Raw genomic sequence first — 27,770 nt, forward strand, 5'->3', positions numbered from 1 at the left:
AATAAAATTAATTTTTTAAGGGCATATTTTTAATTTTTTGATGCATAAGTGCATGTTTTTAAATGCATTTTTGATGATTTTTTAGTGCATGAAAGTCTTTGCTCTAGTTATAAAGTACCTAATTAAATAACAAAAAATTATAATTTTATTTTATTTAATATTATTTAATTATTATTCATTCATAGAATTACATAATATTTGATATTTTATGTGTAGATAGTTAATTATATTCTAATAACTACATTAGTACCATTTTTAGTTTAACTTATGAATGTAAATATATGCACTTTTGTTTAAAATAAAATGTAAGTTTTCTGATTGCAGAAGTTTAATGTTGAGGTCTGAACAAAGTTTAATATTTAAAATGCTAGAACTCCTTAGCTCCCATTATAATGTATATATTGATATATTAAAATGTTAGAATTGTATGTCTGTTTGAAGCTTTAGCAGCAAACTTAATGGACCAAATGTGTTTGCCTTTAGCCCAAATTGGCATTTATAATTTTCTGGTTTGGTTTTTACTTAGTATTAACCTTTGATTTTCTATCATTTATAAAGTAGAAGGCCTTTCTTCTGGAGTTTAGAACGAGTGGTTTGTTATTGGCAGAGGTCCCATGTAAGGTGTTGCAGTGTTGGTCAAGAATAAGTCATAGGTATTCAGCACTAGATGAAATAACAATAATTTGTTAGCCTAAAATAACACATTTGATATACAAAAATGTTAACACATTTTTTTTTTTGTAAGAATGTTTTAGATTATTTATTAACACGTTATAATATATACAAATATGTGATTGAACTTAAATATTTATAATTTGAAATTTGGATAAATATGATTAACACTAGTATTAGAATTATTTATCATCCTCATCTTCTTCTGGTTTTTTTGAAGCTTTATACTCTAATACTGTTATTTCTTTCTCTAATGTATCAAACGCCACTGAAAATTTTAACATAAGTTGTTCGTACCTATAATAATCATACAAAAACAAACATAAAGAGGTATTGTAAAGTGCCAATGATAAATATTTTTCATTTCACCTGAATAATAATGTGTGTATGTGTTCAGTTTGTTCTTTAATTAATTCACGTTGTTTGCGTTCGTTCTCAACCAATATTTCAATTTCTTCAGTATGTTTGTCTATTTCACTGTAATACTTATCATTTAGAGATGGCCATTTTTCGTTAAGCTGTTGGAGTTGTTGGGAGTATCCAATTATTTCAGCTTCAGCAGAAAGTATAACTTCTCGTTTAGATAATTCCGGTTGATAGTCCTCATAGAAAGGATCCATCAACTTGTCCAAAAGTCTTACATGACTGAGCAAAGCAGTAGCATATGGATGACCAATACATGCATTACCAATATTATTGTCAACTTGTTTGACTTCTTCAAGAAGGCTACCACTTGGCAAAGAAGCTTGTGCATCTTTGCCTACACCGTATACTTTCAATTCTAAAGCAGCAACACATTTTTCTAAAATTGAAATTTTGTCAGTTTCCATAATCTGAAATTTTTTTAAAAAAATCATGTTATATAATTATACATGCGGCAGTTATATACTACAGTCTATAGAGACTAGAGAGTTAAGGTTATGAGTGTTATTCAATTGGTTTATATTAAAAGAAGTAGTTAAAACTAAAACAAGATTCCACTCAGCTTTGAATGTAACTATTACCTACTATATATTTCAATGATCTATTTTAGTTACTAGACTAGATTCAAAAAATATCAAAGAATTCCTAATCTTTTGAAGCTAATTGATGGCACAAGTGGTAAACATAAGTTGTACGAAACCAGGGGCGCCTGCAGAGAGGGTCCAGTGGGTGCATTTTTTTAATGAACCAAAAAATCAGTGTGTAGTAATGCAAATATGTGATTACTTATGTATGTATCACAAAAATTTAACTTTGCAACCACTGAGCTGATTTTCTGCGGGCGCCCCTGTACGAAACAGTAAACTTAAATAAAATATAACATAACTAAATGCAATAACGTATCAACGGACAACGATGGACATATTATTAAATTCGTTAAAATTGTAAGCCAACCTCGAATATCGACAGATAAATTATTAATCAATTATATTAGACGTTTAATAATAATAATCATTTTTTATTTACCTTTGAATGTTCTATAATAACTACGTAAAGCTGAAATGTCGACGTCCAGCAACAACCACCAAACAGAAGAAGTCCAAGCACAACTGATAATAATATCAGAATATCACTGAATAAAAATAATATTATTCACGACTTGTCGCTTATCGCCGTCGGTTTCGCGGTTAACCACACAGCGTGCGTGTAACCATATTAACCGTTCGCCCGTCCGCTACACGGGATTCGGCAGCAGCAATAATATGCACAGACTGCTGTGCCGGTATCACGAAACACGATCCACGACGGGTTTCCGGTGTAGTGTGTGTAACACACGCACAGTGTAGCGTGTACGTATTTACGTGAGCGTTGGTGCCACAAAAACTGCGGTGCGCGTAGTGCGTACGCCTGCGCCCCGACTTGTTTGCCCGTGTGCGTTGTAGTTGTAGGCACCACAGGCGCTAGTGGCTATAGTCTGTTGTGTGTATTTATGTTGATGTGTGCGTGTGACGCGACTAAGCGAGTGAACGTCGTGTTTTACGCATTCGCACTTGCTCTGTGACAGTAGTAGGTATCGCATTATTGTTATCCCTCTCCCGTGTGTGTGTGTATGTGTACGTGTGTTGTACTGTTGTGCATTGCTTGTTCTCCGACCACCGTTTAGGGCCGCAACGATTTCGCGTTTTGTCCACAACGGTTCAGAGGAACGTTTTTTTATTCGTTCAAATCGACCGGTTCCCGAGACCGGAAAAGCGCCTGTCCACTCGTCGACCGACGAGGCGTGTGTACTTGTCGTTGAGCTTTTCGATCCATCGGCTTTGCCGCTCTCGCAATCATAATTCCGTCGTCGTACCCTAGGACAACGGTGTTTCGACTTTCGAACGTGTGAGACTTTATACACCCGCCATCCCCCCCTGACAGCCGTCGTCCCGTACGTGGATCGCCGGCTTTCGTGTTTTGCACTTCAGGCATATAGTAAAATAATCGCCACGACGGACCCCGACGCCGACACCGACACCGGCATGGAGAAGAGAATCGAACTGGAGAAACGCGGCCGGAACGCCGAAGAGGTAAAAATGAACTTAGTTTAAGTTTTTAGTCGTGTTCGTCAAACATGTATTTTTCAAATTCGTACAACGCGCGCGCGATCTCTTGCCGCCGTCCGGCATGCTTGTATGCGTGTATGCGTGTGTGAGTGTGCGTGTGCGTGCTCACTGCTGGCGGCGTGTTGAACTTGAACCGCGCGCAAATCGATTGAAATGGTATCGACGGCGGGAATACTTTCAATAATAAGAACACATTACAAGTCCTTCCGTTCAATTAATAATGTGTAATATCGAGACACTATGTGTTATTTATCTTGGGGTGCGAAAGTTTTTGAAATTATTAGCGGTTTGGTCTTCGTTATTTATCTCCAGATGTTTCTGGTCGGAACGGTGTTCTACGCCGTTTGAAAATTGTCGCTAACTGCCGCGCGGTTAAGTGTACGGCGTAACCTCCGTTTTCGTGTTATACGTATTAATATATTTTTATTTTTTGTTATTATAAAAAGATATTAATCGACGATGCGCCTTCGTCGAGACGGTTTTAATTAAGCTATCGACATAACGACGAAAGCGATTGGATGGACAGGTGTCTGTGTGTGTGCGCCGTGCGCCGTGCGCGGGCGCGCAAACGCCATCGAGCATTCGAGTCGAGACTCGCGGGTGACCGTGTACCTACTACTTACTGTGTGCGCGTCGGCGCGTGTGCTCGCATGTTTTTGTGGGGGAGCGGTAAGGGGGGTAATTTGGCCGGCGGCCATGTTTAAATTTTAAATACCTCGTCGCCCAGTGTTTTTTCACTTCAAATGCGTTTATTGGATCGATCGATCTAATATTCCGAATTATTGATAAATTAAAAAACTACACGACTATAATAATATTTATTTGTACATATTATATTATGCGTGGCGCTGACCCTCAATAGTAGCGCAATATTATAATATTTCAATCCCCTACATCATGTTTATCCGTTCAATTTTTCACTGACTAGTGACTATAGTGTAGGTCTTTACATTTTTGTGTACACTATTATCTCTTGCATAATTTATTGTCCGAAGATAATTAAAATAAATTATAGTTGTTCAAACTCACTTAGAGTTGTTAATCAATGTCTGAAGAAGAATAAAGTCTAGGTACCAATAAGTAACTTGAAATACTTTTTAAATGGTCACTATGAGCAATATGGATAATACATATGTTTTGATTATTATAGTTGATTGGTTTTAAAATTTGGTGTTTGATAATTTTTAGGTGTATTCCCAAACAAAAAGTTTTCAAGTTTCCCAAAACATCTAAATAGCGCCTTCTTATAAGCAAAGATTTGATTGAATTAAAGTCTTTAGGTAGGGTTGAAAGTAAAATCAATAAATAATTTTAATTGTCGGGGTCTAGGCCCCCTTTCCAATGTTTGTTATTAATTGGTATTGTATAAAAATAATTCATTGAATTTCTGTGTCATTTTTTTTTAAACTGAATAAATTGTTCTCAATTTTACTTTTTTATAAGTGAATCCTCCTTTTTCTTCAAATAAACTGTGATTTGACACGCTACTTTTTAAAAATTACCATCAGTGTTAGATTGCCATCTTAGAGATATGCCTAAAAAATCATTTTATGCTTTTATGCTATTTTAAGTATTTTATAACTAGTCCCTCAAAAATAAATATATATATTCCATTTAATCATTAGGTAGTAACTAGTAGGTACTGAATAGTGATTATTTTTTGTGAAATTGCTCAAAGTATAGCATTATATTGTATTCATCTATACTGAGATTTTATTTAAACATTTAAAACTTATATTTTCAATAAATTGTGTATTTTTTTAATTTGTTTAGATAGATCAATTGATTTTGGATGATTGTCGTAGCACTGCAATTGTTGGCCTTACAGATGAATATGTTGGTTTACGCAGTCTTAGTATAATCAATGTTGGTTTAACAAGCTTAAAAGGTTTTCCAGCATTGCCTTCGCTTGTTTTTGTAAGTTGTACTATTAAATTAAAATATTATAATTTGCCATTTATTTTATTGTTATTAAATTATTTTTAGTTGGATGTCAGTGAAAATCGAATTTCCAATAGTCTTCAAAACCTCAGTCGTTGTACTAATCTCAAATCGTTGAATCTCAGCCAAAATAAATTGAAAGATATTGAATCAATTGATCCATTGGTAATATCATTGATACTAGCAACAACAAAAAATTTTACCAACATTTGAAATTTAATATAGTATATAATATTCTGTATTTTTTTTGTTATATATATGTATATATAGAAATCTTTAAAACGTCTTAAATATTTGGATTTATCTAACAATGAAGTAACTAAAGAAGAAGGGTACAAAGAATATGTAATAGAATATTTTGCCAAGTCTATTAAATGTTTAGATGGGTATGATTTAATTATTACTATCCACAGTTTATATCATGTTGAATTTAAATATTTATAATTTTAGAGATACTTATTTCAATGGAAAACATGATATGGCCGGTGACAGTGATGAAGAAGATTCAGAATCTGAAGGTAAAATTGACAAAGTGCATGTTTATTAATAATGTTTGTATTAAGATGGATAATTAATTATTTAGCTGAAGAAGAAGGTGAAGGTGACGATGACGACGACGATGATGATGATGATGATGACGATGATGATGAAGATGATGATGTTGTTGACCGTGATGAAGTTGAAAAGGAAAATTTGTATACTGACGATCAATCGTCTGATCAATCTTCTGATCAATCATATGAAAATGGTGAAGCAGGTTTGGAAGCTTTGTTAAAAGATGATATTGATGAAGAAAGCGAAGGAAATGATTATGTATTAGATGAAGAAGATGGTGTAGATCAAGATTCTACTGATGAAAGTGATGATGATGCAGGTGAAGCCGATGCTAAAGCTGCTAATGGTACGTATTTACTTTTTTATTAGCTAACCTAAATTTGTCTTATTCGATATTTGTATAGGCATGGACAAATGTTTTCAAACAAGATGATAGATGGACAGAAATTAAATCAATATATATTTTTTTATGAATATGGTGATATTTATTTCTTTTCGATATTGATCACTATACTGCACAATAGGACTTAATTAATTTTCCCAATAATCTGATTTTTAACTTACTAGTGAAGAAAATTATATCATTATTATGTTTTAAAATATTGTATTTTGTTGCATTCTGTATTTATACAATATTTTATCATTGCTATGTAGAGCATATTTAATATTTTTATTCCATACAATTATAGCTAATTATATGTTAAAGTTAACTTGGCATAGCTTTAACATTGATTTTATAATTGTTGTGTAAGATCAGTCTATAGAAAAATAAAAAAATGTTATACAGTAGACACCGCGTGAAAGACTCAGTCGCTTCTAAGACTCAAATTTTGTAAAAAAAAAAATTGTAGAAAATATACTTTTTTTAATTGATTATTACTGATTTCTAATCATGCCATATACCAGTGGTTTTCAATTGGTGGGTTGTGACGAGTTTTCTTTTTTAAAAATAAAAATAATACTAAAAATTATTAATTTGAATAAGTTATGAATGGATTGAACAACCATTTACAGTTAAAATGTCTACTGACATAAAATATAAAAATTGAACTTACTTGTGATTTTAAACCTAAACAAATGTTAATTGAAACTTCTTTGGAAATATTTTGACCATACTTAAACGTGGGAAATTACTAAAAACTAGCAGCTAAATCCTTTTTTTCATTCAAAGTTGACATGGGTCTTGAACATTTATTTATAAAAAATTGTGGTTTATGAGTCAAAAAAGTAGAAGATCACTACCATATACTATTTCATACAACACATTTTATTGCATTTTAAATTAATTGCATTTATTATTGTGTATGTATCTATGTATTTTATTTAATTAATAATGTATACTAGTAGCAAAAAAAAGTTGGTTAAAAATTTTTATTTTCAGCATTTTGTGCTGGTCTCAGTGTGAGTCTTGTAAGCGGGGTCTACGGTACTGTTATAAGGTTTTAAAGTAATGAATTTTAATCCTCCCAATTATTTAATTGAGGTGTTCTAAAATACCCCCCATAGTATTGATTACACAAAACAATGTTAAACTACTTAAAATTGTATATTAAACAATTAGGTATTTGCCATTAAACATTTAAATTATTTAACACTCACTCATAAGCTTTTCACAGTAGGTATATAATTTTATAAAATAATCTGCACTAGTTGCGGCAGCCTATTCTTAACAATACTATACTGTTAATAAAATCAAATAAAAATTTACTTAAAATATCTGTCATTTAATGCTGTTCATTTAGGAACATTTAGCTAACTTATTATGTCATTGTCCTTATGTTCTATGCATCATTGTATTATGTTTTACATATCAATCCATTATTTAATAATCATAAACATTCATCAATCATAATAAAAATTAATATTTACAGATTCACAAGATACTAGAGGGAAAAAGAGAAAACTTGATGATTAACCTATTGAACGTTTTTAATTATTGTTACTTGAAGTGGAACAAATTGTATGTATATGTCCCCACATTTATTTTTAAGTACCAACTTAAAACCATTTTATTATTTTATTTGTAAATTGATTGTTTTAATAGACATATTTTCATGTTGTACCACGCAAAACATTTAACTTTTTTTGAATTTAATAATGTTATTATACCTTTCAATTTTTTCTCAACACAGCTATGACTTTGGATTTGCCCAGTAAAACTTTATTCATTTACTTGGGTTGGCTTTTTTTTTTTATTTCAAAATTGTTTTAAAGACATATTTTTTTAAGTCTATTTTTGAACATCTATGGAATGTTTATACAACTTGATGATCCCGTTGTAATTCATATTGTATCTGAAGACCAAATAATAAGTTATTTGTGTGTTTATAAATATATATATATTTTTATTTGTCACAGTTAAGTTATTAACTATTATTATTATTTTTATTTTTTTTTTTTTTAACTTTATGTGACTGATTATTTTTGTTGTCAGTATGAATTTAAAAATTAAAATTCTCAAAGTAATAAAATAATATAGGTAGTGTTGTACAGGGTATAAGAATTATTGAGTATTTAAAAGTTAATAGTTACTGGTTGGTGGAATAATTATATAATACATTTATTAAATATTTCAACTGTTGATAACTACCCTTTATTTTTAATTTTTTGAAAACTATCACTTGTATTAATATGTGAGTATAAGTTATGTTTAAAATAATTTTTACTGCAAATAGTATTTAAGAATGGTAAACATATATAGTTAAATTAAAAATGTATGTTATAGATTTTTTATAACTGTTTTAATATATTATATATTATATCAATGACAATTGTTTTTATTCAAAATTATAATACGTTACTCATTCATTTATAGTTGTAATATGTGTCATATTTTTGTTTTTCATTTTTCATTAATTCCTCAATAGTGTATTTTAATTGTAAGACTGTTGCATCATAAATAATTGTTCATAATTTTTGGTAATAATAATTGTTTATTTTATTTATTGTTACTGATATTTATACCTCAATATTTGCATTCCAATAACTTGGCTTTTGTACATTAGTTAATTTTCAATAGTTACATATACATTTTTAACAATGTTATCAAGAATTAATAATTTTAAAACACAATTTAAATAGTGCATAGTATTCCACCACCCCAGTTTGTACATTTGTATGCTCTATATTTCTTACGCCCTATGTATGAATTATTTACATATTATATTGTGTATTAAAATCAAACAAATTATAATATTAAAGGAAGAAGTAAATCTTTGGATGTTCTCGAGTGTAAATAAATATTTTTATAATATATTAGATGAAATATTATTTATGATCTTATCAAAAATTCTAATATTTGAATAACATAATATACATGTTTTTGTATACAAAGCTCAATAATACAATTATATTTTAGTGAATATAACCTTTTGTTAACACTTCAACAACATATTAACAAAGTATCAATTATAACATGTTCATCCCAAGTTGTAAATTAGTAAAATTTACAATTTCTTAAAATATCTAAAGTAAAATATATGGTGCAAAATGTTTTTTAATGATTTGGATATTGTAATAATGTTGATTCTATTGTAATGTATGTGTAAAATATTTACAGTTTACTGTCAACAGTTACTTAACATTTTTGATGTTGTTTTCAAACACTAACAGTTAAATTTAAATACTTAATGAACGATGGTTTGTAAAATAATAACATACTTTTTGAATGTTTTTTATGTGTGGTGCAGCAGTGTTTGCCAACCAAATTTGGATAGCAAAATTTTCTTAAGGGATTGCAAACATTACAATACAAAATGTTATGATTATACTAGAACATATTACAGTATAACAATACACCAAAATTGTTTAATGGATATTCTGGCAGAACGTTCTAATGACAGGTTACCATATCAAAAAGGTTGGGAAACACTGGTATTGCATAGAAAATAATTATTAAGATAGTCATGTTAACTTGTAATATGTTTGTTTCATTTGATTTTTCTGTGTGTAAATTATAAACAATATTACAAGAATTCTGGTCACAAGAGAATCAATGTGTCATCTCATAAGCGTTAACAGCACATCATTTTATTATATTTTATTTTTAACTATTTTAATTTACCACTAACTACTTTATATTATGACAAACCTTTTTGTTATTGTTGTTATAAAAGTTTTAGTTTAATTTATTTTGGTAGACATAAAATAAAATAAACTGTTTATACTAGATTACAATATATATATATATATATATTTATATAACTATTTTTTAATGCATTCAATTGCAATCTTCAGTTGTACATGTGTTAAGTAATATTATTATTCAAATTAATATTTAAGTAATGTTTATAAGACAATGTTTATTATACATCATTGTTAAACTTCTTATTTAAGTTATTTCTGTTTAACTTTGCTTCAAAATTGTAAAGTATTAAAATTATACATGAAAATGCTGTTTTACAGCATTAAAAAAAAAATACTGCTATGTTGATTTAAATTTTTCCAACAAAATATGTTTAAAAAATGTAAGGTAAAACCAATCACCAAAATTTGCTCATTGTTGTGTTCTTATTCAAGTTACATATCAAAGAAAAAAATGAGTATTTATTAACACTTAGTGAATAGATGATAAATGTTCTAATCTCGTGTCAGATGATTTTTTTATTTTCGGCACCATGCAATCATTTTCCACAAATCAAATAAATATAAAATCATACTAACAGATGACCACTTGATTTTATCCAAAATAAATGTTGAACTAAGCATATTGTGGCGTGGTCTCAAAAAAAATTAATTCATTCAGGAAATTGTTTGTATGAATTTAATACACATAATTGATGAAAATAATATTCCTTATTAATTTTTTTGGTAACTAGAAATGTCCATTTTCTGGTATTCCCAGATTTTTATTCTCCAATGGTAACTGGTGTTATGATATTAGTATATTTTTTCAGTTAATTATGGACTAATTTTAAGTATTAGTTGAGTTGAGGAATTAAGTAATCAAAAAAAAAAAAATGTATAGTATTCCAATTTTAGCTAAAAATATAATTGTTTGGCTAGTCCGTAAGTAGAAATGAATCTATAGTAAAAACTACACGTGCAATCTCTTTAGTAGTTAAACAATTGACTTACATGTCAACTATTCATTATTATGCTGATGAAAATTACATTTAATTATTATTTACTAGTTTTCACTAATCATACTTGATGCATATTTTTCATAATTTCAATTGTATACATAAATTCAGTTTTAAGGTATAAATATTCTTAAAAAAACAATGCAAATCTATTCATTTAAAACAGATATATATATATTTAAAACTGATGAACATATTAACATTTTGTTAGATTTTGCTTTATATTTAAATAAAACAATAGGTAAGTGCCAATACAAAAATAATTTGATTTTTCAATCATTACTACAAATTTAATAAGTATACAAATAAAATTAAAACAATAATATATTTCTGCCCCCAAACAATAGTTATAAAGAAGAATATTATTTCTTATAACAATAATATCCTTCGCCAGTCTTGACACCCAATTTTTTTTCACCAACCAATTTCTGTAACGATGGTAGTGGGTTGAACAATGGATTCTCAGGGAATTTTTCATGCCATCCGCCTAAAATTGAATTAGTAGTATCGTGTCCAACATAATCAGCCAATTCAATAGGTCCCATTGGGTGTCCTGCACCTAACTTCATGGCTATGTCGATATCTTTAGGAGAAGCATCACCTCTCTCCATCATTCTTATCGCTTCAGCTATCAATGGAACAAGAAGTCTGTTGACTACAAATCCAGGAGTGTCCTTACAAGTAATGGCTGTCTTACCAATAGCTTTTGCCCAAGCCATTAATTTTTCATAAGTTTCGTCAGATGTTTCTGGAGTTCTGACAACTTCTAATAATTTCATCACTGGTACAGGGTTAAAAAAATGTAAACCGGCAAATTTGTCCTTCCTCTTACATACAGCTGCAATTTCACCGATAGACAGTGATGATGTATTGGAAGCAAATATAGTCTTTGCTGGTGCTATGTCATCTATAGACTTAAAGAGTTTGTGTTTGATAGATAAGTTTTCAACAATGGCTTCCAACACCAAATCTGAACTTTGTACTACATCAGCTATGTTTGTGGAAGTACTAATTCTTGATAAAGTTTCTGAAACGAAATTCTCACCTTCTTGCGGTTTTTCCTTGTAAACCTTTTTAGCGACTCTTTGTAAGCTCTGTTGAATGCTCTTATGAGTTTTGTCTAAAACTTCTTGGTTGAGCTCAACAATTGTCACATTGTGACCAGTTTGAGCAGATATTTGGGCGATACCAGAGCCCATTAAACCACCTCCGACAACGGTAACATTTTTAATAGCTGCACGAGCTACAGAAGAACTTGAGAAGTTACGAGAAATTACACTTAGACACGACATTTTTATAACTTTTGAGCAGGCTTTTTGAGAAAATATAATAAGATGTAAAATACAAACGAACCCGGAAGAAGGAAATATATGATAAAATTTACCTTGGCACAATGTCACCGTCGATATAGGTAGTGACTAGTGAGACTTGAATGTGAACAGTGAACACTAATACACTATAATTATTACTTATAGTATTAAACTTGAATAAACTCGATAAATTACCAGTGTAGCTTACTATTAAAAAAATAGTGTGTTGCGTGGTACAGCTGCGACTTGCGAGGCTACTCCTGTAGATTATGACCATTGACCATGATTATGATGTATACTTATCACGGTTTGTCTTCCGGTCAGAATATGATAACTGCAATACTGCATATTTAATTGCCTATTTATTACTTATCAAGGGGTTTTAATACAAATTGTAAAACTAAATTAATAAATAATAATATGTACTTATTTTTTTAATAGCCAAAAATTACCAATTTATTATTTGAATTGGAAGGTATCAGTCGGTGTTCAAATCATAAATAGTATCAGAATAAAAATATTCAAAAATAATACGATTTAATTTTTTTTTGATTTTGTAAAAGTAGGAAGCTATAATTAATAAATGATAGAATTATTGGTCTGTTTGAAACATGGTTCATGATTTGAAATGCGTAATATGACAAAAACCAAAATAGTTTATAGTTTAAAATTTAAATAAATTATGTTAATATAAAATATTAAGTAGCTGCACTGTTATTTTTATTCTGTCCAGCCTAACCGTTTAAAACGTTCAATACAAATAATAATATCGTCTATTAAAGAATAAATTCCAAATGCAATTTAAATTAAATAATTGGTTGAATATTTAAGAAAAAGAAATTTATAAATCAAGTTGCATGTACTTGTATCGTACATAATGAAAATAAAAGATTAATAAATGTAAAAAGAAAAACCAGACTGAAATAAATCCCAAGTGTTTATCAGATAATTCAAATATTTTTTATCAGTAAACACCGGCTTTGAATTATTATAATATCACTGATTAATATATTATAAACACGATTGAACAGAATTAAAGATTAAAGAAGTTGTTTATAATCGTAAATATAAATTATAAACTATAAACAATCACTGACAGTGATACATTGGACTTCAATATATTATACTTCATGGTGCTTTAAAATATTATTTTTTACCAATTTCCTTCACTTCTTCTGTTCATAAAGTATTGAAATTATTTTTAAATTATAATTACGTGAAGAAATCTAGCAATTCAATTCAAAAATATCACAATGTCTGACAGTGATCACAAAAGATGGAGTCATTTGAAGAAGATCTTGGAACGTTCCAGTCCGTTCTGTCATCCTGATTTTGAACCTGGCACAGGCATATTAGAATTTTTACAAAATTCATGTAAACTGCTTGTGGTTGGCGCTGGTGGATTGGGCTGTGAATTACTTAAAGATCTTGCAATGATGGGATTTGGTGACGTACATGTTATAGATATGGACACAATAGACTTGTCTAATCTAAATCGTCAGTTTTTGTTCCGTAAGAAAGATGTAAACAGTTCCAAAGCAGAGGTTGCAGCAAAATTTATAAACGAACGTGTTCCTACATGTCGTGTTACACCTCATCATTGTAAAATACAAGACAAGAGCGAAGATTTCTACAGGAATTTTCATTTTGTAGTGTGTGGTCTTGATTCTGTTGTTGCTCGTCGATGGATTAATGGAATGCTTATATCTTTGCTATCATACGATGACAACCAGGAACTTGACAATTCCACAGTAATACCATTGATTGATGGCGGCACTGAAGGTTTCAAAGGCAATGTGCGTGTTATAATACCTGGAATCACACCTTGTATTGATTGCACCCTAGACTTATTTCCACCTCAGGTAATATGTTTTATTCAAAATATAATCATTAGTTTTTAAGTTATTTCGTTTATATGTGCAGAGGAAGCTCAATTTTCAAGTAAATATTTTTCTTAATGCTGGCTGTAGCATGTAAATATTTTATAATTCAGTTTTTTAAAAAAATTGTTCTGATTGCACTATCTTAATCCTTTAATTCCTATTACAGATTCTTATACAGTAAATATAAAACTTGTCCTTAGACCTTAATAAATACTTCCTTACCTTAAAATAGAACGTTTTAATTAATTTTAAAAAAAAATTGGGATAAAAACACAACTATTGTAGTTTAAAATAAATATTGATAAACATACTTAATCATCAAATCATTTTTGTGTACTACATTTTATGATATTATATATAGTGTATACACCTAATACTACTGTCTATTGATGGACTATAGTTGTGATATTGTGTTATAAATATTAATTGGAACACCAATATTGTTAAAACCTTGTCAATGATTTAATTTTTTAATTGCAAATATGAAATATTAATATAATCACTATAATATTAACATTTACTAGCAACATAGCAAATTCCAAAATTTGTCTTGACTAAAGTGTGTACCAAAGGAAATTAGTTTATGAACAAACAAATTAATGTTGATATTATTTAATATAAAATAATCTGAATACATTAATTTTATTCTATGAATTAAAATTACACATTTTTTAAACTATTAATAAAACTGCTAATTCTAATAATTTCAGAATAGACATAGGTATGCTATTTATTTACATGGTTACAAATGTATGAATGATTCTTAAAAAGAAAACCAGCCAGGTAATCCAGGACGGTTCCCTTGTTTCTTCAAATAGTCTTTGTACAAATCTTGGCTAGCTTGGCTTGATTTTTCATCCTCAGAGGCACGTTTTTTAAATTCTTCTGAAGTACATACTTCAGGAAATTCAAATTCTTGATCTCTAGGCTACAAAATTAAAATTAAAATTAACTTCTAATAATTAAATTTAGTTTAAAGTTGTTGCTTGCCATTGTAACAAATGCTCGTCTGAAGTCATCTTCCTTTACAATAGGCCCGTATTTGTTCAAAATTGCTCTTTTCATTTTACCTGTTACATATTTTATTATAAACATATAAACATATTGGTGTATTTTCTATATTAATAAATATTTCATTAAGATTTTACCATTTTCAATACTGGATTCAACTTTAATAACTTTAATTTTATAAATTTTTTCTAAATAATTCTCTATATCATAATTTGTCATTCCAGTGGGTACCATAAATTGAACTACATTTTTTGGTTGTTTTTCTTCCGGTCGCACTAATTTCATCCAAAAATTTGGCAAAAAAATACGTAGTTGAGGATTGCCTCTTTGATAAAGTGGATACCTGCAACATTTATTAAATATTTAATTCAATTTTATAAAACTAAACCAGCATTAAAATAATATATTGATTTATTTTACCAAACACTTGTACTCATATAATTATCAATTTATTTCTTAATTCTATTGTATACATACCATCTGGTAGACATGATGTATAGTTTTTAAATGCACCTTTTAAGATAAAACAAACTCCTTTTCTAATTTTATTAAAAATTTAATTGCTATAAGCCAATAAGTAATTATTATTTTCTAAACATTTAAAAATTATTTTATACCTAGCTTGTGTTTTATATTGTGCACCCGCCACCCAGCAATATGCATTCATGCAATAATGCGTGTGATAATGTGATGATAATATTAGATTTTTTAGCTGATACGTATTATCACTTATCAGTAATTTAGGCCTTGCATTTTGTATATTATATAACCTCCTTGAGCAGTATTATTACTAAATGCGGCAATTTTGAATTTCCCTATTTCAATTCAAAATGCACACAGGATTTAGTAAAAATTGTTCAGAATAAAGATAGACCACTAAAGTTATGATTAAACATTTATATCTTCAATTTATTAGTTTAATTATTAAATCACCTACAATGAAAAACTTGCCTTGGATAATCGCTCTCGCCAATTACGTTATCTTCTCACATTAACTTAAAAAAACAAGCTACTATTATACAAACTCCTACTCAAACCGATCTAGACATACGGTATCCAACTCTGGAGTGCAACCAAAAAGTCCAACTTAAACAAAATCCAAGTCTTCCAATCAAAATATCTCCGCCAAATACCTAAACCCCCCCTACTATGTATCTAACGTCACTCGACAAAGAGATCTAGCCATTCCAACAGTCCAAAACGTCGCAAAAACTTTCTGCAAACTCCAAGCTCCACAGCTATTATAATCCCCTGATTTCCGAGCTATCCACTAACGCTATTCCTAGTGACATCAAAAGGCATCTTAACCCAGGTAGGTGACCTACTTAAATAAAATTGTATGTACCTCTATTTCCCCTTAATTTTGTATTCAATCTCACTCTCTCTTGCTAGCACATTAAAATAAACTCCCTACCCTTAAGCGCCTCCAATGGTCTGCTTCTTATCTCCTGCCACTCTAGCCATGTCACCTCCATCATATACCCTTATTGTATAATAATATTTACAGATTGTGTATTTTTATAATAAATTATAAAAACAAAATAGTTTTAAATAGTCTCTTTCCTCATGTTATATTATAGTTAATTTATTGTGTACATTGTAAATTTATCTCATTTACTTCTCATGCCGATATACACATATTGTAAATATTCCTTGTATCCAAAAATTAATTGTTATTTTTTTTTAACCCCATTAGATTAACCTTTGAATATGGTTTCTGTTGAACACTTAAATTTTGTTTTTTAAACTTTTGGCTGTAGGTATCTCTAATCTTTATCATTGTTGAATGTTTGATTCAGTACACTTGCAAGGTATTTTATGAAGCCATTTGTATGTAGTATGAAATTCTGTATCTATTAAAATGGTTAATACATTTTAAAATGTCCAAAGACATATTTGATTTATACAGTATTAATCTAGGACCTAGGTATCCATTGTTTGAAAAAAAAAATGTACAGGTTTTTAATATAATTTTTATGAGGATTTTATACTTAGTTGTGGTTATAGACTGTATCGGGAATGTCTACAAAGAATCAATTCAAGTTAAGTCTGGTGTCTTTTAATTCAATAGATTTCAATATTGCACCTTTCTATTCCTCATTAGTTAAAAAATTATTCTATAAAAAGGATGTTGTCCTTGAATTCAAATTCATGTATACAATAAATTTATAAATTTGTTTGTAATTATTTGTTAATGGGCAGAATTTTAAAAAAGCAGTAATATTAACCATACATTTATTTATAGGTGACTTATCCATTATGTACCATAGCAAGTACACCTCGTTTACCTGAACATTGTATAGAGTATGTGAAATTAATACAATGGCCAAAAGAAAACCCATTTGATTCTAACATTGATACAGATGATCCAATTCACATTAGTTGGATTTATGAAAAATCCCTTGAACGTGCTGATGAATTTGGTAAGTATTTAAATTTTAAATTAATTATATCTAAGTAAGTAATTGATTATTAATCATAAAATATTTCTTTGTACATTAGGAATAAATGGAGTTAATTATCGATTAGTTCAAGGTGTTATTAAAAATATAATACCAGCTGTAGCATCAACAAACGCTGTGATAGCTGCAGCTTGTGTTACGGAGGCTTTCAAAGTGGCTACTAGCTGCTGTCCATTATTAAATAATTATGCTGTGTTCAATGATGCTGATGGTATATACACCTACACATATGAAGCCGAACGCAAACCTGATTGTATTACTTGCAGTCCATATAAAGCCAAATATCTTGATATCGATGACACAAATATGCGGCTGGAAAAAATAATTGAAATACTTGGTGAACACCAACAGTATCAGATGAAGAACCCTGCACTCACTGTAGAATTGGATGGGAAAAGGAAAACACTGTACATGCCAAATGTGCCTTCCATTGAATTAAAAACTAGGCCAAATCTAAAAATGACACTTGAACAATTAGGCATTGCTGATGGATGTAAATTATTAGTTGCTGATATTACAAACCCTAGAGCTTTTGAAATTATTCTTAAAATCAAGAACAACTGTGTTAGTATGGAATAATATACTTGTTTGATTTTTTACTTTAATAATATTCTGTAATAAATATTTGAATACAATTATTATAAACATTAAACTTTTCAGTATATTACAGATTTTTATCATTATTTACTATTTATTTAAATTGTATACTGTTAATCAACCAACTATTATTATTTTAAAATCCAATTTTTATATAGGAGTTGTGTTCCATATTTCATCTGGTTGTTTTCTAACTATCAAAAAAAATATTTAATGACAAAAATAAACATTTTAAAGTTTGAACATCATGCATTTGAGTATATTAATTTCTAAAAAACATCTCGTTATATATCATTCAGTTCAAACTATTAATTATAAAAACCAAGATAATGGCCAGATTTACTGACTTGATTACAGTAGACTATTATAATAAGTAGTATGATGGCATTACATTAGGACATTTTTCCCCAGAAAATATAATAACATAAACCTATAAAAATTAAGAAACTGTTATATTATTATTAAAATTAAAAATATTATTTTTATTATCAACTAGCTGATCTTGCACGGTCGGTGCTGCTTGTGGCAAATTAAATAATGCCAGTGGATATACTCTGTCTCAAACTCCATTATATCCAAACTATATATATTTTGAACAGTCATTTGGGTGGTTCTGACCAAATATAAAATATAGGTCTGAAATTTCATACTAGTTCAATAACTTTTTATAATAAAATTATATAATATAATTATATAATATTTTCATAAATAATGACAATCCTATATCAACAAAACAGTATTTATTTTTATGGGAAACGTGAAAAATGTTGTTCAACTTTTTGTGGGAACATTAATTGTCCCTTAAAAATGCAAAATTAAAAGGTTGACTTTGAAATACACATCTTTGGGTATAGAATTGTCTATGTACCAAATTTTAGAACCATAAGTGTAATAAACTTAGATGTGGAAGCTTATACTCACACTAACACAAACATTGCTTACCTATTATATTTTATTTATTAATATACATAACTATTCTAATTTCAGTACCTTGTTTCAATAAATTATTATATTTTTTTCTGATTTTTGAGACAAAGTAAACAATTTAGGTTTATTATCAACAATGTAGTCTTTTCTGGTATTTTTGTGTGTAATGGCATTCATGTTATACATCAATATTTGCTTTATCAAATAATCATATTGCTATTTTGATTTTGATTTTTGAAGAACCGCTATGAATAGATACCCAAATGTTCAGTTTGTTTAAACTATTCAAGTGTTAGAATTTGTAATGCCATTTATAAATGTATTTTTTACATCAAATTAATAAAAATAAATATTACGTGTGTATATTCCAAAATGTCCTTTCTCAGACAATATTTGTTCCTCCTATAGTCATATAGTTGAGTTTCGAACACATATTTCAATAATTTGAATGAATTAATGTGTGTAAAGTTCGTTGGACATGTATAGAATAATTTAAATTATACATGTCATAGTTTCCTGTGATTTGAATTGAAATATTTCAACACAATTGCTGCATCTATAGACTCTAGAGACTTTCATTTCGAGGATAAAAATTCCGTGGTCCTAAAGTCTACCGTGTGGTAGGACTGTGGGAGGGGGGAGATATGCATCTTTCTGATAAGCATAATATGAGTTAGGTAATGAATACCTATAATGTGGCTAAAAAATCCAGTGTTTGCCGCTCGCGGATCTCGGGGCTCAAAATTTAATTCGTTCATGTTTACATTCAATACATAAAAAACGAAGTCTTTAACGTTCGCTTTTTTTTTAAAATAACATGTTTATTTATGTTCACGCTCTTAAATAAAAATGAACATTCATTGAGTTATTCATTTAATTTTTTATTTTATAAACCGTTGAATAAAATGTTGAGAAAAAAAAATCATTTTTAAAAAGGCAGAAAGTAGGTGCAAATGTTCCTCGTGGCTCATCATTGAATAGGTACCTAAGTCATTGTAATGTAGGTGCCTATATGATAAATTTGAATTTAATATAAATCATTGTGTACGAAAAACGATTCTTAGTGGTTACTAATAGACAACAGTCAGTCGATATTTCTAAAGCGGCGCATCCCAAACGGCTCCTATCCATTGTTTGCTTATTCCCAATCAGCTCCCGTTCTAAAGATGTATTACTATATGTATTCTATATTCAGATCCGTATTTAGGAATTTGTCGCCCTGGGGCGGGATTTCCCAGTTTCTGCCAAAATTTGAAATGACCGATTCCGCCAATTTAAAAAAGGTTCGATTGCCGTTTCCGCCAATCTACCGTCTACGGCGGTAAAATTATTATATATATTATTCCATATTTTTGGTTCTGATTTTCTATAAGAAACTTAAATACATGAAAATTCAAAATTTTCTCCATCAAACAGTTTTACAAATCACACCCAAATATAAGTATATTTTTAAAAATGTTGGTTAATTTGAAATTTGTCGCCCCCTCATAATCAGCCGCCCGGGGGAACAACATCCCATTAAATTTCCCCCTCCCTCCTAAACACGGCTCTGCCAATAATATTTATGTAGCCTAGACTTCGCGTTCTACTTCTGGCCTCACTGGAGGTCATGGCTTTTCTGCCACCTGCCTGATTCCCTCCTCCTCTGATTTGTTCATGACGATCTTCTCCATCGTTTTGTAGAATATCCTGAACGGCTCTTCAGCTTCTACTCGAAAGAAAGCTCTGTCTTCTTGGTTCTCTGGTAGAATTGTTAGATCCTCAAAAACCGAGCCGCACAGGGTATCGGGGACATCAGCGAACCCTGTCGAATGTTTAGGTCCACTCTGAACCTACCCCAGAGTGGGAAATTTAAACAGTATGCGTTCAGCTGCAGTATCCTCCACACAGCAGCAGTATACATTCAGTATAGGCTGGTCATTGCGATAGAGGTTGAGCTGAAAACACAAATACCCAGTGAGCACATGTTTTATGGCTGATTTGTGAGCCGTGAGGTATACGAATGACATTTTATCTAGGAATTTTCGGAATCGTCCTTCCATCCACCGAAGAAGATGGAGTGAGGCCTGAATCATTGTTTAGGTAAATAACTGTATCATGTATGTGTTAAAATTGAAATCGATAACATATTATTGCATACATACCATTATAGGAACCTGTGTACGAAAAACGATTCCGAGCAAACTTGCCTCAGCCAAGACGGTATGTCGGTCTGTCAGCCTATATAAATAATTTACTTATGTTATAGTTATAAGTAACTATTGTAAATTTGTAACTATATAAGTAAGGATTTTTCATGATATTTGCTATTCAAGTAATTAATTATCCTATAAGTATCTACGGACTACCGTACTACCGTAGGTTCATTAGTCATTACCTAAAGTATAACTTTATTATAAATTATATAAATATAATGAATTTCCAATAAAAATTATGAGACTTAATAGTTATTATGTTAAGACTTAACATGCATTATATAAACACCAATATGAGTCTTATTTTAGAATCGAAATTTTAAGAATGTTCAAACATCATTAATAAATTAATATATATTTCATTATTTTATCAATTGGTTGATATAATAACATTTTAACATTATAATGTTCACGTCGTGTTGTTTGCAAAATATGGATTAAATGCGTTCACGATTGCGTTCTGTATAAACACTGTTGGAAATATACGAGTATATCAGTAAATTAAAAGTATTGACTTACCTACAAAGGTGCAATTAGGGGTGACTTCGCCTCCCAGACAAATGTCCTTGGCTGCACCTATGCATACCTAGTATAATATAAAGGTAGGTACCTACTATAATAAATAATACAGTATTGCACATGGAGAAAAAAGAAACTGATTTTTTGTCAATGGAATGACAATATAGCGAGGATTGCAGTAGTGAGGATGTAATATACAAAAATATCACTCGTCAAATGCATTTTATTTTATTTGTCTATACAACCATAAAGGCACATATTTTTACATTAAAAGTTATAATATTTAGTAAACGAACCTACGATGATATTGAGGAAGCTAAAAAAATAAATAGTCATATGATACAAAACAATTTACACGTATACATACAATGTGTAATATAAATAACAATGCGTCCGTTTATACGACAATATATATAGTAGATGCTATACCTAAACGTACAAAAGGTAAAAATAAAACAATTTTGCAATAAATATTATATTATTAACTAGTACCACTTATTTTTAGATATTAGCAGCGGAATAATTGACAATCGTTTCCAAGTAGATTCGACAAACAAAAAAAAAATCACTAGAACGATACAAAAAAGGGAGTAAATATTATATATCCGGAGCGTGATATTCGATTCGATTGACGTGATACGAGCTGCGGGGTGAAACGTTACACGTAGGCACATGGGCGCGAATAGCCCAAACATTTGTGGAGGATTAAAGTCTGCGCCGTTTTCCACGAAAGTTGCATTTGACACACTTTCAAAGAAATGTCGGTGGGTTGGGAGTGGTTTATATCCCGAAGTCCCCAGACGTTTTCCGTCCTGTTTGAGCCCGCCGCGCCGGTAGGAGGGCTTGTGCTGAGTGTACTGAACGGTGCATATAACATACAGCTATAGTCATACGAATATACTTAAATATTATATACTACATTATACGATCTATGATGTCCATATAATGTAGTATTGTACCTAGACGTGTGTTTCCCCCGGGATACGTTTCAGAAACAGTTCGTCGGTAATAAATTATAAAATACTTACGATAACTAATATTACTATATACATTATACACAAACACACACACACACACACACACACACACACATACACACACAATAACATGTACAAAAGTGAAAAAAAAAATAAAAAGTTCAATAATTTTTGGCATACAATTCGTTTGAAGACTGTTTTTGGGTCATATAGGTACATCATTTCGAGGGCCGGAATGTCACTAACCAGTGTTAGGGTACGCGACGTGCAATGGACGTAAACATAAAAAAAAAATTGATAAATCACAACAGTTCGAAAACTATATAATATATTAAATATATATTATGAAGAGCACGCGCGATCGATCAGTTCGTGTCCATCCAACTGGCCGGTATTGCGTAGTCGGATATGGCGTACAGCATCCGCGGGTACCAGTGTATGCCGTCGGCGGGCGGTACCGCTTCGATCGCCGGCGACAGTGACGGCGCGTCACGCAGCGGATGGCCCAGCCGCCAGACGAAGCTGTACAGTGACGTCCGGACGGCGGCCAACGCGCGGACAGGCAGGAACGCCAGGTGCGCCAGCCACTGGCTGTCGAGGACGGCGTAACACGACGCCACGACGTCGTCCACGACGACGGTGCCGTCGACTGTCAGAGGCGCGTAAAGTCCGACTTTCTCGGTGTGGCTCACCGCGACCACGCGCTCCGCTCGCAGTCGTAGCTGGCCTCGGTCGCCGGTGATCACCGTCAGCAGCGTGTCGTTGACGCGCACACTTTTCGCGTACACCGGGTTCGCGTATCGGATCTGCGACCGTTCCGGTTTCTCCCACCGGAGCACCAGGTGCGTGGGCGTCGCCGTTATCGACTTGCCCGTGTCCGTCACCAGCGTCACGTACTCGGTCCGCGCCGTCACGCTCCGGTCCAGGAACAAGAGCACTTCGCTAGGCCGGAGCAGCCCGTCGTTGGACAGCGCCAGTACTGACTCGCCGACCCGCAGGTCTTTCATCTGCTTCTTCACGCCCGCGGCTGTCGTCACTACACTGTCACCGGGGAAACAGCCCATCGTCCTCGTGTTGATTTTCGTCTCTGCAAAACACAAAATAATGTTATTATTTCGATTAGAACTTGGGTCAGGTTTAGGTATACTTATAAGTATATTATGTACAGGGTGTAAAGAGAGAAAAAATTCCAGAGGGGACTAATGTCTCCAAATAGTTTTAAGCGTTCCATGTTATATAATGTCTATAATGTATAAAATCCTAATTTGTTAAAGGGGGCGCCTTTTAACCGTCGTCAGAGGTAGGGGGACTGAGTAGTGAGTACTCTTGCGTCCCCCCCCCACTTTTTAACCCCTGATTATATAGGTATTATGTAGGTAAGAAGTAGGTATAAGTTAATGTTGTATAGGTAATTATTCGTATCCCATATGCCGTCGTTAAAGCCTCGTAAATCGCGAGAAGTAACTTGTAAATAATTCTCAACCTAAAATATTGCGATGATCACGTACAAAAAGAGCGTTGTCGAGTTTAGCTGCAGTGCAATATAGGTACACACGCGATCCGTTTGAGCTTGGCGGTAATCGCGCGGTAAATTAGCGATTCAAACGAGTGAAAAATAACTGCTTATATATAATATACTGTTTGCCTTCCCGGTGTAGATTAATCGCTGTATACACACACGCGCGGGAACGAGAAAAGATCGTAGCCACTGATTTGTCTGGTTTTTAAACGCCATTAAAAAACACTAATAATAAAAAAAAAAAATAATAATAAATGATTTGGAGTGGTAGTAGTGGTGGTTTGTTTGTTTTTTTTTTTAAACATCATCTCTGTTTCTCACTGCAGCCGTCGTGCGACCACGATAAATTAGTTAATGAGATAAAAAGGGCAATAATTCTTTTCCGTCCGTGCGGCGTGCACCACTATTATATTATACATTTAAGTATGTATATATATATATATATATATATATACATTCATTTATACCTCCATGTAGGTATGTATTATTATATGTATACGCGACGACCACGACCATGTTCACCTTCCACGGCGTATGGCCATCACACACCAACATCTGTGATCTAATCGCCCTCGGGACCCGCCGCTGCGGGTGAAGAAGTATACCGATGCTAATAGTAATAATAATAATGATAATAATAATATTAGTAGTAACAATAGTAATAATATATAGTGTAACGATATTCATTTCTGAGTTTCCGAAAAACCGGATTGTCTCGCGGAGCCGTAAACACGAGGCGTTCGGTGTAGTTCGGCTTGAAGAGGGACATCGAATACTATTATATACGACATTAAATACGTGTTATTACAATATTATATTATGCTATACAGCGACGGATAGTTCACGGGTGCCCTAGGGGGCAATAAACATAAAACGGACACTTGCAGCGCGACGCGTCGAGAGGGACGGATTTAGAAGACGGAGCATAATATTATACACCGCACTGCGGCAACCGGGCGCGCGCGCTCACGCTTAATGATACGACGCTGTTGAGAGGAGGCATTTAAGTCTTATTTTTTACGAGTTTTCTCTTCTCCCGACGTTCACATAACATTAATAAAACGATACGTTATTATGTACGTGTATAGTATTATTATGAGTAAATAAGCATAATACACTGTAATAGTTCATGTATATAATAGGCAATAGCCACTATCATATAATGTATAATAAAGGTATTGTATTTACGCTCGACGTGCATAGAACAAAAAATAAATGGACGCATTTCAACGTTTTCGTGTACTGGACATTTTCTCACTCGCAAAACGTACCCAAACGTAAATTGCACGGTTCTTGTATTTACGAGCCTAATGTACCTACATAATATTATACATAGGTTAGGTTAGGTTAGGTACCTACTGGGATATACGGACGTGCGTTTTTCGTCCGACGAGAGAATCGTATATTTTTTTAACTTCATCCGATCAAGTAATTCAGGGGCTTCTCTATCAGTACAAATTACAAACAGGCCACCACTTCTCACGTCGAATGTATAAAATATGAACTCATATGGGTCATTTGACCTTCTGCCGGACCCCTCGCTGTACATAATATATTATATAGATCCGCCACTCCCCAATTCATGAACATATACCTATATATTATAATGGTTAATAGGTATTATATATATATATAGGTCTTTGAAACCGATACGTTTTATACGAGATAATGCGTATATTACTTATTACCTCGTCCGTCCTCCGATGTATAGCATGCAGTTGTGTAGGTACTCACATAAGGTATACCGTAAATCGTCACATACGAAAACGAAAATTTAAACATTCTATGCCATCTATGCCTATATCGTAGGACTTATCTACATTATACAGATAATGTATTTCTTAAAAAACTGACTAGAGAAGAAACCGACGAGACATATCACATTAAATAGTTGTGCCAGTTGCGGCTGTATAAATTATTATATAGGTATACTACTCAACGCTTTTGACGTTCTTGAATGCAACTATATGTATTGAATTCCGGAACCAAATACCAATCGCTGTCTTATGAGAACTTAGTTACTATATAATCTATAGTATAGCTAGATTGTTGTAATGTTCATCAGTGGATGTATTGAAATTAATAGTACATTTATTACATGTATGTATACGCCCGGTAAGGCGATAACGTTTATATGGTTGATTGAAAATATTGACAGTTTTCCGTACACAATTTTCATAGATTGAGTGTTTTCGGGAAGTATATTTGAGTATTATGCATAGGTATAAAATATTACACCTGTCACGCATTTAAACTTTTCGGTGTTAACAGTTTAACAGCATTTTTTCTAAAACAAAGAATCTGATATTCGAAGACGTTCTATTTTTTTTTAATGATATATTATGCACTTTGTGTTCAATAAAGCTGCAATTACGGCTTGCAAGAGATAATTAATGGTTTTTGTTTGTACTACAGGCATTCAATACTGCTTTTTCCTCACGTACAAAAATACATCGAGTGCACATATGACATAATACATATATTACACGAATATAATATGAACCATGAACGCACAGGCGTTCTAATAGCTATTTCAATACCTAGTACTGTAAAACTATGAATATATCGTGTACAGTGTACATCGAATAAAGCATAAACAGTTGTTGTTTTAGTTATCTTGAATAATACATATCATTAGTAAAAGCAACTGCGGAGCTGATAAACGAATATGAATGATTATAATGAGTATTTACAAAATAAGTAATAATTTTTATTTGTTTTTTTTCCAGTTTGTCGGAGAATGCTTAACAGATGAAACAATAAATTAACCACACAGCTTGGCGGCCGAAACGCGAGTATATACATAATATAGTATCAGTGTATTACCTACCTACATAATATATAAATAAATACCTACATTGTATATCTAATATAAGTGTTGTAGCAATAATAGTCATTATGAAGAGAAAATCCAATTTAAATATTTCGTTTGGAATTTTTGTGGAGATTATAATATTATTATGTACACACCTATTATTATTTTTTCTCTGTAAAATTGAAAATCGTGTAAATATTTATCTTTTGTACGGCGATCAAAACACGTGAAGCATATAATAATAAATGTAATAAAAACATTATACATATTATAATGGAAATGTACTGCAGTGCGGAATTCTGGACCGGAATATTATTAGGTATAAACGGGTGAGCATGTGCGAGAGTGACGACTGAGTGCACGGGCGTGTGTATATATTATACAGTCCTCACAGTACGCGGCGATGGAAATCCGCGAAAGGATGCATCAGATTGTTATTATATTATTATAATATTTTATAAAGGGTAATAATATACGTGACGACAAACGGCGGGGAGGCGCGTATACATAAATAAGCTATATACATGTATTATATATTGATGTCCATTCACAACGCTATTATTATACGTATGTAGTGTCGGTACCTATATTATGTATAAAATGATGGCATTGTGTATTTGTGTACGCGAGGTAGGCAGTCAGACTGCAGGTAGGTATGAGATAGGTTGGTTGGCAGGCAGGTAGGTAGTTACCTATATCGTCGTTATAATAACGTACACAGCGAATAATAATACATATATAAATAAAAATACGCATGCACAGGACACGGGTACACCGC

The 27,770-nt window shown here is 31.5% G+C and overlaps 6 protein-coding genes across 6 annotated transcripts in view; 2 read left to right on the forward strand and 4 right to left on the reverse strand.

The window, feature by feature from the left end:
- Window positions 1–789: 789 nt before the first annotated feature.
- On the reverse strand, window positions 790–2,278 carry LOC111034139. Its single transcript, XM_022315194.1, has 3 exons — window positions 2,122–2,278; window positions 1,042–1,505; window positions 790–969 (listed from the first exon to the last, which is right to left on the reverse strand). Exons 2-3 carry the CDS (start codon window positions 1,500–1,502, stop codon window positions 855–857), a joined length of 576 nt encoding a protein of 191 aa, XP_022170886.1. The 5' UTR covers window positions 1,503–1,505; window positions 2,122–2,278; the 3' UTR covers window positions 790–854.
- Window positions 2,279–2,624: 346 nt separating this feature from the next.
- Window positions 2,625–8,951, forward strand: LOC111034138 (acidic leucine-rich nuclear phosphoprotein 32 family member A-like). Its single transcript, XM_022315193.1, has 7 exons — window positions 2,625–3,164; window positions 4,974–5,117; window positions 5,187–5,306; window positions 5,412–5,527; window positions 5,592–5,659; window positions 5,725–6,042; window positions 7,568–8,951. Exons 1-7 carry the CDS (start codon window positions 3,117–3,119, stop codon window positions 7,609–7,611), a joined length of 858 nt encoding a protein of 285 aa, XP_022170885.1. The 5' UTR covers window positions 2,625–3,116; the 3' UTR covers window positions 7,612–8,951.
- A 1,994-nt stretch (window positions 8,952–10,945) lies between these two features.
- Window positions 10,946–12,340, reverse strand: LOC111034137 (hydroxyacyl-coenzyme A dehydrogenase, mitochondrial-like). The gene has a single exon (XM_022315192.1). It carries the CDS (start codon window positions 12,067–12,069, stop codon window positions 11,140–11,142), a length of 930 nt encoding a protein of 309 aa, XP_022170884.1. The 5' UTR covers window positions 12,070–12,340; the 3' UTR covers window positions 10,946–11,139.
- A 749-nt stretch (window positions 12,341–13,089) lies between these two features.
- Window positions 13,090–18,112, forward strand: LOC111034149 (nedd8-activating enzyme E1 catalytic subunit). The gene is made up of 3 exons (XM_022315213.1): window positions 13,090–13,949; window positions 17,227–17,404; window positions 17,484–18,112. The coding sequence occupies exons 1-3, from the start codon at window positions 13,341–13,343 to the stop codon at window positions 18,020–18,022; spliced, it is 1,326 nt and encodes a 441-aa protein (XP_022170905.1). The 5' UTR covers window positions 13,090–13,340; the 3' UTR covers window positions 18,023–18,112.
- On the reverse strand, window positions 14,567–15,662 carry LOC111034150 (39S ribosomal protein L23, mitochondrial). The gene is made up of 4 exons (XM_022315214.1): window positions 15,459–15,662; window positions 15,119–15,324; window positions 14,961–15,040; window positions 14,567–14,898 (listed from the first exon to the last, which is right to left on the reverse strand). The coding sequence occupies exons 1-4, from the start codon at window positions 15,470–15,472 to the stop codon at window positions 14,734–14,736; spliced, it is 465 nt and encodes a 154-aa protein (XP_022170906.1). The 5' UTR covers window positions 15,473–15,662; the 3' UTR covers window positions 14,567–14,733.
- A 3,786-nt stretch (window positions 18,113–21,898) lies between the features above and the next one.
- LOC111034140 (desert hedgehog protein) overlaps window positions 21,899–27,770 on the reverse strand; it is a 42,761-nt gene continuing 36,889 nt past the window's right edge. The window contains exon 4 of the mRNA XM_022315195.1: window positions 21,899–23,745. Within this exon, the coding sequence (XP_022170887.1) occupies window positions 23,024–23,745 (722 nt within the window). The 3' untranslated portion in view covers window positions 21,899–23,023. The remainder of the gene's footprint in view (window positions 23,746–27,770) is intronic.

The sequence above is a fragment of the Myzus persicae genome, unplaced genomic scaffold (assembly GCF_001856785.1).
Source record: "Myzus persicae strain clone G006 unplaced genomic scaffold, MPER_G0061.0, whole genome shotgun sequence".
NCBI lineage: Eukaryota > Metazoa > Arthropoda > Insecta > Hemiptera > Aphididae > Myzus > Myzus persicae.

Excerpts from the sequence above, each read along its gene's own strand:
- LOC111034150 (XM_022315214.1), bottom strand. Across the intron at positions 15,041-15,118 it reads TGAATCCAGTATTGAAAATG|GTAAAATGAAAAGAGCAATT; the intron begins GTAAAATCTTAA and ends AATATGTAACAG. Across the intron at positions 14,899-14,960 it reads GACGAGCATTTGTTACAATG|CCTAGAGATCAAGAATTTGA; the intron begins GCAAGCAACAAC and ends TTAATTTTGTAG.
- LOC111034139 (XM_022315194.1), bottom strand. The coding sequence starts at position 1,502 with ATGGAAACTGACAAAATTTCAATTTTAGAAAAATGTGTTGCTGCTTTA. Across the intron at positions 970-1,041 it reads ATACACACATTATTATTCAG|GTACGAACAACTTATGTTAA; the intron begins GTGAAATGAAAA and ends TGATTATTATAG.
- LOC111034149 (XM_022315213.1), top strand. The coding sequence starts at position 13,341 with ATGTCTGACAGTGATCACAAAAGATGGAGTCATTTGAAGAAGATCTTG. Across the intron at positions 13,950-17,226 it reads TAGACTTATTTCCACCTCAG|GTGACTTATCCATTATGTAC; the intron begins GTAATATGTTTT and ends ATTTATTTATAG. Across the intron at positions 17,405-17,483 it reads TGAACGTGCTGATGAATTTG|GAATAAATGGAGTTAATTAT; the intron begins GTAAGTATTTAA and ends TTTGTACATTAG.
- LOC111034138 (XM_022315193.1), top strand. The coding sequence starts at position 3,117 with ATGGAGAAGAGAATCGAACTGGAGAAACGCGGCCGGAACGCCGAAGAG. Across the intron at positions 3,165-4,973 it reads GCGGCCGGAACGCCGAAGAG|ATAGATCAATTGATTTTGGA; the intron begins GTAAAAATGAAC and ends TAATTTGTTTAG. Across the intron at positions 5,660-5,724 it reads AGAAGATTCAGAATCTGAAG|CTGAAGAAGAAGGTGAAGGT; the intron begins GTAAAATTGACA and ends TTAATTATTTAG.
- LOC111034137 (XM_022315192.1), bottom strand. The coding sequence starts at position 12,069 with ATGTCGTGTCTAAGTGTAATTTCTCGTAACTTCTCAAGTTCTTCTGTA.